Below are 9,091 nucleotides of genomic sequence, written 5' to 3' on the forward strand. Positions count from 1 at the left end.
TTAAAAAAAAAAAAAAAAAAAAAACCCTACCTTTAATTATCTTCTAATTGTAAAATTTTTACTTCCTTTAAAAAAAAAAATTCTCAGTGATCCTTATTCTGATTCCTTTTCGTTTTGACAATTAAAACTTATGAAAGCTGGTTGTTTTGTCTCCTATTACTGAAATAATTTAGTTGATTTAACACTACAGATGGTGTTAGGATAATGAATACAGAACATCAATGAGAATCTAAATTATGTCTCTTGAGACCTCCCTCATTCCAAAGGAGATCTCATAAGTATACATGCATACATGTATAACTTATACAAAAAAAAAAAGCCACATAAATCACCATAACATTACAGAAGCAGATTCAAGAGAAAATAGAAAAATGTGTTCACCATTAAACTCAATACTAATTTTTAGAAGTAAAAACCTATAGAATCAATATTAATGAGAGGAAATAATACGCTGCAGTTAAGAACAACAGACTTTGGAGTAAATAAGAAGTAGGTTTCAGTCAGTGACTTTTGCTGCATGGCCTTGGGCAAGCTATTTAATATACCCAGGCTTCAGTCTTCATCAGCAAAATGAGATAGTATTACTATCTCACAGGGTTGTAGCAAGAACAAAAGAAGATAATACATGTAAAACCACAGTGCTCAGCAAACATCATAAAGCTAAATTATCATTAGCCATTGTTACTATGATTATTATTAAATTATCCCAGATACATGTCTGAGCATGATTATATATTTTTCCTATTTACCCAGCTTGACAAAGTGCTTAAAACTTTTCTTTAGCACTAGAAAAAAGTGGGTTTTAACTGGAACTCTTTTCATTTCATCCATTTTATAGACATAAATTATTTACGAAGATAAGTCAACAACTCATACTTTAAGGATTTCTTTATATGCATCACAAAGGTTATCAATGCTTTTAAGAGCATCTGCATAAAGTTTTATTATTTAACCTTTACACACAATACATGTTTTTCAAACTGCAAAGTTGATAACTAATATCATTTTCAAATAGGCATAGTATAACCTTAAATATTACATGATTCAGATTTTTTTTTTTTTTTACAAAGAAATAAACCTGTAAAGGATCACTGCACTATAGTTGTTCATCAATTATCTGCGGCAAAACTGGGATCCTAGTAGATACTTCAGCATATGGATGGTTCCTCTACTGCCTGGGCACCCTCTGTGACAGCTTTGACACATTTGGCCATTGTCTGTGAGGCTCTGCTAATTGAATCTGAAAGATATTAATAAAATGCCATTTCAATAATACAACTTTTTAAAAGGCACATACTAAAACTTTAATGCTGCACATATTCAGGAGGAAAAAAAGATTATAAGGCCCTATGCAAGTATATATAATTATATGTAACCAACAGATTCCAACGATAAACCCCTTACTGGCCAAATGCGTTCAATAACTATCCCTGGAAACAATCAAATAACTATAGAACAGCTAGACAGTGCACCAGTATGCCGCCATTAAAAAATTATTAAAAAGTATTAAAAACATAGGAAGGGCCGGGCATGGTGGCTCAGGCCTGTAATCCCAGCACTTTGGGAGGCCGAGGCGGGCAGATCACGAGGTAAGGAGATCGAGACCATCCTGGCTAATATGGTGAAACCCCATCTCTACTAAAAACAAAAAATTTGCCGGGCATGGTGGCGGGTGCCTATAGTCCCAGCTACTCGGGAGGCTGAGGCATGAGAATGGCGTGAACTCGGGAGGTGGAGCTTGCAGTGAGCCGAGATCGCACCACTGCACTCCAGCCTGGGTGACACAGCAAGATTCCGTCTCAAAAAAATAAAAAATAAATAAATAAAATATAGGAAAAATATGTACAATACTATAATTGAAAAAAGGTTACAAAACAGCATATGTACTAAAATACGTTGAATTGTGCACTTCATGAGTAAATTTTAGGGTATGTGAATTATATTTCAATAAAGCTATCAACCCGAACCCCCAAGTGAATAATCTCACTTCCAGCCTTGTCTGAAACTCCTGGATTCAAGCCATCTGCCCCCCTCAGCCTCCCAAAATGCTGGAATTACAGGCATGAGCCACTGCACCTGGCCTAATCTCACTTTTTGTTTAAATAAAAAATATATAGGCCAGGGGTGGTGGCTCACGCCTGTTGTCCTAGCACTTTGGGAGGCTGAGGTGGGTGGATTGCTTGAGTCCAGGAGTTTGAGATCTGCCTGGGTAACATGGCGAAACCCTGTCTCTACAAAAAATACAAAAATTAGCTGGATGTGGTGGTATGCGCCTACAGTCCTAGCTACTCAGGAGGCTGAGGTGGGAGGATCGCTTCAGCCCAGGAGGCAACGGTTGCAGTGAGCCAAGATTGCGCCACTGCTCTCCAGCCTGGGTGACAGAATAAAATGTCATCTCAAAAATTATACATATACATACACATGTACACGTACATAGTAATAATTACATATAACAATATATAATTATTAATATACTATTATATGTATATAATGTATATGTATGTCCCTGGAGGAAGAGTGACTAAAATGTTAAAAAAATTATAGTTATTTCTTGATAGTGGGAACGTAGTGTTTTTTTTTTTTTTTTTTTTTAAGCTTTTAGGTTCAGGGGTACATGTGAAGGTTTTTTACACAGGTAAACTCATGTCACGGGGATTTTGTTGTACAGAATATTTCATCACCGAGGAATTAAGCCCAGTACCCAAGACTTATCTTTTCTGCACCTCTCCCTCCTCCCACTCTCCATCCTCATGTTGACTACAGTGTCTGTTGTTTCCTTCTCTGTGTTCATAAGTTTGCAGATAAGTATTGTAGAAGTGATTTTTTGTTGTGCTTTTGAGCATAGCTATTATTTTACAATGAAGGTAATCTTTATCATCTAACTAAAATACCTATTAAAAAAATCTTAGATACAAACTATATAAAAACATTAAAAGAGTTCTATGTGCTTTTAGAAAATTAGTTAAAATAATCTATCAACTATTAAATACCTCATAGCCTAGATGCTGTATCAACTGTTCTAAGAATCTGCAATAAACAAGTTTCAGTTTGTCTGCGTTCCTTAAAAACATTCCTAACACTTTACATCAGGAGCAGTGTTTAACATGTTTCACATTTAAATGTTTTGATTCTTCCACCTATAATTCTCCGAAAAACCTTCAGGTATTTGCCACTTTGGAAAATTCACCCTAAATTGCTACACAGTGACTTTCCTTACAACAGCAAAATTTTATATTTAAAATCTATTAATTGTTTGGATTTTCAAACTTTGCTTACATTTCAGAAACAAAAAAACTAGAGTAGAATCAGAAAACATGCTTATGTTAGTTCCAATGTTTAAAAACCTTCAAAGATTAAGAATTGCAAACACTATCAATCACAAATTGGAATTATAACACCAAATGAGGTGATCTGATTACTCCTTACCTTTCATATTTGGCAGAGTCATGTTGACAATTACATACCTGTCATGTAGAAGTCTTTTATAGTTAGCTGAGGTGGAACAAGTGGGTCAGCAAGAAGCTGCTGGTTCACTAGCTGCACAAAAAACAAGAGACCAACAATAATGTGAAAAACTAGTACTGTTACACCAGTAGACACAACATTATGAAAACTGCTCATAGGCAAGCTGTTACCTTTGAGAGCTCATTTGCTTGCTGGAAGTAATTAGCCCCTTCAATATCATCATATCGAACAAGATTAGGAGAGACTTCTTCCAATCTGTTCCTTACTTGATCCAGAGTATCATATGGAAGAGTTATTCCAGCAATCTACAACATGTCAGGTCCCCAAAAACAACAAAAAGCTTTAATACTTAAAAATGTCAAATAATAGATAACTGTAACTATGGTGAAATAATGCAGCACTACTGAAAAACCTATTGGTGTCCATTAATAGACATACATTTATGAAGGAAGCAGTTAAACAGGGAACACAAATTAGTGACTCTATGAAATGATTAAAGAGACAATGCTATGCTAAATCCAAATGTTTCTGCTAACCTGTTATTAACAATACACAAAGTTTACGATGTATTATTATTTTAAAAGTCAGGATGCTTACTTTTACATCAATAAAGAACTAACAGACCTATTTTCAGGCAAAAGACAAGTCAACAATTTTCAACAATAAAATCACCAATTTCAGGCCAGGTGCAGTGGTTCACACCTGTAATCCCAACACTTTGGGAGACCGAGGTGGGAGGACTGCTTGAGGCCAGGAGTTCGAGACCAGCCTGGCTAACATGGCGAAACCCCATCTCTACTAAAAATACAAAAATTAGCAGGGCTTGGTGGTACATGTCTGTAATCCCAATTACTCGGGAAGTTGAGGCAGAAGAATTGCTTGACACCGGGAGATAGAGGTTGCAGTAAGCCGAGATCACGCCACTGCACTCCAGCCTGGGCAATAGAGGAAAACTGTCTCAAAAATAAATAAAATAAAATAAAATAAAGGCACCAATTTCAAATTCCTTTATTTTTTAAGAGACAGGGTCCTACTCTGTCCCTCAGGCTGGAGTGCAGCGATGCAATGAGAGCTCACTGTAACCTTGGAATTCCTGTTTCTGAATACATGTTTCTTATAGAAATTATTCAAATCATCTCTGCATTTCAGATAGGCATCTTCCTTGACTTTGAAAATCATTCTCACAGGCTAAAATATCAAATATCCCTTTAGTAGCACCACTAAGAAATGACTCAGAAATTATACCTCAGAGAGTGCTCTTATAATTTTCCAGTCTTCTCTTGCCAAGCCAGGAGGTGTCACTGCTACCTTAGTCTGCTGAGCTCTACCCTCAGTGTTGACATATGTAGCAGACTTCTCTGTGTAAGCAGCTCCTGGGAGAATAACATCAGCTATGGGAGCCCCAACATCACCATGATGTCCTGTACAAAGATGGAAAATGACAAACCAAAATTTTATTAAAAACTGATTTTCTACTGTACATGAAGACAGTATATATCATTTTAAATCCCATTTTGTAAAGTCACAAAAGTTTTTAAAACTAAAATAAAGCAGTAGTGAAGTAATAAAAAATTAAAGCCCACCTCACTCCTAATTCAACTTCTTTCCCAAATAAAATTATTATTATTATTTTGAGATGAAGTCTCGCTCTGTGGCCCAGGCTGAAGTGCAGTGGTGCAATCTCAGCACACTGCAAGCTCCGCCTCCTGGGTTCACGCCATTCTCCTGCCTCAGCCTCCCGAGTAGCTGGGATTATAGGCACCCACCACCACGCTTGGCTAATTTTTATATTTTTAGTAGAGACAGAGTTTTACCATGTTGGTCAGGCTGGTATTGAACTCCTGACTTCAGGTGATCCACCCGCCTTGGCCTCCCAAGGTGCTGGGATTACAGGTATGAGCCACGGCACCCAGCAGGTAATAATTCTTAAAAGCAGTATCAATTATGTAACTAATAACACTTGCGGTTTGTTTAAAAAAAAAAGAAGGGGGAGTAGGGGGAGGCAAAATTCTCAAATGGAAAACATTCAATTCACTAAATATATTACTAAATGGTTTCTAACATACACAATGTACTACCCTCTTTTGTTTCCAGTGTCACAGGTGATACTTACCTTGATAAATAATGAAACAATCCTTTGGCAAATCCTGTCGTGTGATACAGCCTCCATCTGCTCCCAGGAGAAACAGCACCTTGGGAGGGTTCTTCCGAATTGCTTCCACCCCAGGTTTATAGCCAAGGTCCAAAGCAGCTACTTGACTTGCAATCCTGCAAAACAATTACGGAATTTTACCATAACTGCAGTGTTTTCAATGTAAAAAATTAAATGTGATTCTTGGAATAATTTCCTTTCAACAATGTCAAAAAACCCATTTTATTTTATTTTTTTATGGGAGATAGAGTCTCACTTTGTTGCCCAGGCTGGAGTGCAGTGGCATGATCTTGGCTCACTGTAACCTCTGCCTCCTGGATTCAAGCGATTCCCCTTCCTCACACTCCCAAGTTGCTGGGACTATAGGCACGTGCCACCACACCCAGCTAATTTTTGTATTTTCAGTAGAGAATGGGGTTTCATCATGTTGGCCAGGCTGGTCTTGAACTCTTGACCTCAGGTGATCCACCCACCTTGGCCTCCCAAAGTGCTGGGATTACAGGCATGAGCCACCACACCTGGCCAAAAAATCCCACTTTTACCCATTTAAAATAGATGCCAAAACCAGAAACAGCAGTCTTTTACTGTTTTGCAAATGGCAACCAAAGAAATGTCAGATTCTTAGGACACTCTGTCTCTCCATGACATAGCATTGAATGAAATAATTCTAGAAATTTTATGCCAACTGTAATTGCTTTAAGTCTGATTCCTATTCAATACAGTAAGACATAAAACATGATAAGCCATACATATTCATAAGAGAAAAATCAGATGATTTCAAAAATCAAAAGGGAGAAATTGAAAAACCACTCATTAAACTATAATTCAGAGAAAACCATAATGAGAAAACCAAAACCTTACGGAAATTTTTTCTATGATATACATTACTCTTATAAGCAGAAAATAATTTTTTAAAGAAGAGGTCTAGAATAAATATACTTTGAATAGCAGAATTGTTGTTTTGGTATAGCTTGCTATTTGTTAACTATCTAGAAATAGTAGCCATTCTGAAGACCTAAAACAAGTTGGAAGCATGCTTTGAAAGGCTCAGGAATGGTTATCCTGTGTGCCCCAACAGTTTTACTTCTAGAAATATTTCCTACGAAGATAATTTCAAGTGCAAATGTATCTCTGTATCACTGTATTATCTAAGAAGTTAAAAACTACCATCAACATACATGTTAAAAAGAAGAAAATGGCTAAAAAATTTTATAGTATATTCATGATATCCATCAGCCATTATCGTTTCTTATTTACAAACAATTTCTAGAAAAAAACTTCTGACCATAGTAGGAAATTCTTATTTGGCAACGAAAACCTATTAAAACCAGGATACAAAATTGTATCCACAGTATAATTTCACCTATGTAACTAAAAAATATTACATAGCTACTAGGCACAGTGGCTCATATCTGTAATCCTAGCACTTTGAGAGGCCAAGGGGGGGGCGATCACCTGAGGTCAGGAGTGAGACCAGCCTGGCGAACATGGTGAAACCCCGTCTCTATTAAAAATACAAAAAATTAGCCTGGCATAGTGGCACGTGCCTATAGTCCCAGATACTTAGGAGGCTGAGGCAGGAGAATTGCTTGAACTTGGGAGGTGGAGGTTGCAGTAAGCCGAGATCGTGCCATTGCATTCCAGCCTGGGCGACAGAGCAATACTCCATCTCAAAAATAATAATCACCATGATGTCCTGTACAAAGATGGAAAATGACAAACCAAAATTTTATTAAAAACTGATTTTCTACTGTACATGAAGACAGTATATATCATTTTAAATCCCATTTTGTAAAGTCACAAAAGTTTTTAAAACTAAAATAAAGCAGTAGTGAAGTAATAAAAAATTAAAGCCCACCTCACTCCTAATTCAACTTCTTTCCCAAATAAAATTATTATTATTATTTTGAGATGAAGTCTCGCTCTGTGGCCCAGGCTGAAGTGCAGTGGTGCAATCTCAGCACACTGCAAGCTCCGCCTCCTGGGTTCACGCCATTCTCCTGCCTCAGCCTCCCGAGTAGCTGGGACTACAGGCGCCCGCCACTGCGCCCAGCTAATTTTTTGTATTTTTAGCAGAGATGGGGTTTCACCATGTTAACCAGGATGGTCTTGATCTCCTGACCTCGTGATCCGCCTGTCTCAGTCTCCCAAAGTGCTGGGATTACAGGCATGAGCCCCAAAGAAAATTATTGTTAAAGCATTTGGGGGGCCAGGCGTGGTGGCTCATACCTGTGATCCCAGCACTTTGGGAGGCCAAGGCGGGCAGATGACTTGAGGCCAGGAGTTTGTGACCAGCCTGGCCAACATGGTGAAACCCCATCTCTACTAAAAATACAAAAAAATTAGCCCAATGAGGTGGTGTGTGCCTGTAATCCCAGCTACTCAAGAGGCTGAGGCAGGAGAATCATTTGAACCCATGAGGCAGAAGCTGCAGTGAGCCGAGATCACGCCACTGCATTCCAGCCTGGGTGACAGAGTGAGACTCTGTCTCAAAAAAAATTCTTTTAAAAAGAAAAAAAAGTATCTTCTCAGACTATTTTATGCAAATACAAACATGTATAATATCATACACACATATAAAATAGGCAAATAAGTATACTGATGCTTACAAAGTAGAAATGCTTGCAAAGTAGAACTGCTCCGATCTACCAGTTTGTGAAATTTGGTAAAGTAGACTGAAATGCGGGGGGGGGATGCAAAGACAGGAATATGACAGTAATACTGAAAAAGGCATAAAAAATTACAGAAAAATTTGGAAACACTACCACCCATTAATAACAACTAGCAGAAGAATGAAGTTATTTTATTCAGAAAAGAAGACCTTTAGAAACATCTGAATCAAATGTAAGAAAGTTGTAGAATAATACATAGTTTAATATAATTTGTGCACATTTGTGTATGCGTATGAAGATGTTATGAAGTACGTATATCAAAATTGTCATCAATGATTATTTCTTAAAGGACTAAAAACAGGATTTTAGTTTGTTTATATTTTTATTTAAAATAACATTTTTTTGTTGCTCTATCACCCAGGCTGGAGCACAGTGGCGTGATCATGGCTCACTGCAGCCTCAACCTGCTGAGCTCAAGTGATCATCCCACTTCAACCTCCTAAGTAGCTGGGATCATAGACATGCAGTATTATGCCTAGCTAATTTTTAATTTTTTGTAGAAACAGGGTCTCCCTATGTTGCCCAGACTGGTCTAGAACTCCTTGGCTCAACGAATCCTCCTGCCTCAACCTCGCAAAGTGCTGGGATTACAGCATGAGCCACAGCACCCAAGGAACAGGATTCAGTTCATTTATTTTGGTTTAACTTTTTTTTTTTTTTGAGAGGGCGTTTCACTCTTATTGCCTAGGGTGGAGTACAATGGCATGATCTTGGCTGACTGCAATCTCTGCCTCCCAGGTTCAAGCAGTTCTCCTGTCTCAGCCTCCCGAGTAGCTGGGATTATAGGCACCCACCACCACGC

General features: G+C 37.8%; 1 protein-coding gene across 1 annotated transcript in view; it reads right to left on the reverse strand.

Annotated features, from left to right (window-relative positions):
- Positions 1–77: 77 nt before the first annotated feature.
- NDUFS1 (NADH dehydrogenase (ubiquinone) Fe-S protein 1, 75kDa (NADH-coenzyme Q reductase)) overlaps positions 78–9,091 on the reverse strand; it is a 37,923-nt gene continuing 28,909 nt past the window's right edge. Inside the window, 5 exon segments of the mRNA XM_011993917.1 lie at positions 78–1,240; positions 3,465–3,537; positions 3,636–3,770; positions 4,711–4,886; positions 5,579–5,733. Of these exon segments, the coding sequence (XP_011849307.1) occupies positions 1,149–1,240; positions 3,465–3,537; positions 3,636–3,770; positions 4,711–4,886; positions 5,579–5,733 (631 nt within the window). The 3' untranslated portion in view covers positions 78–1,148.

This window comes from Mandrillus leucophaeus, unplaced genomic scaffold (assembly GCF_000951045.1).
Source record: "Mandrillus leucophaeus isolate KB7577 unplaced genomic scaffold, Mleu.le_1.0 Scaffold436, whole genome shotgun sequence".
Lineage (NCBI taxonomy): Eukaryota > Metazoa > Chordata > Mammalia > Primates > Cercopithecidae > Mandrillus > Mandrillus leucophaeus.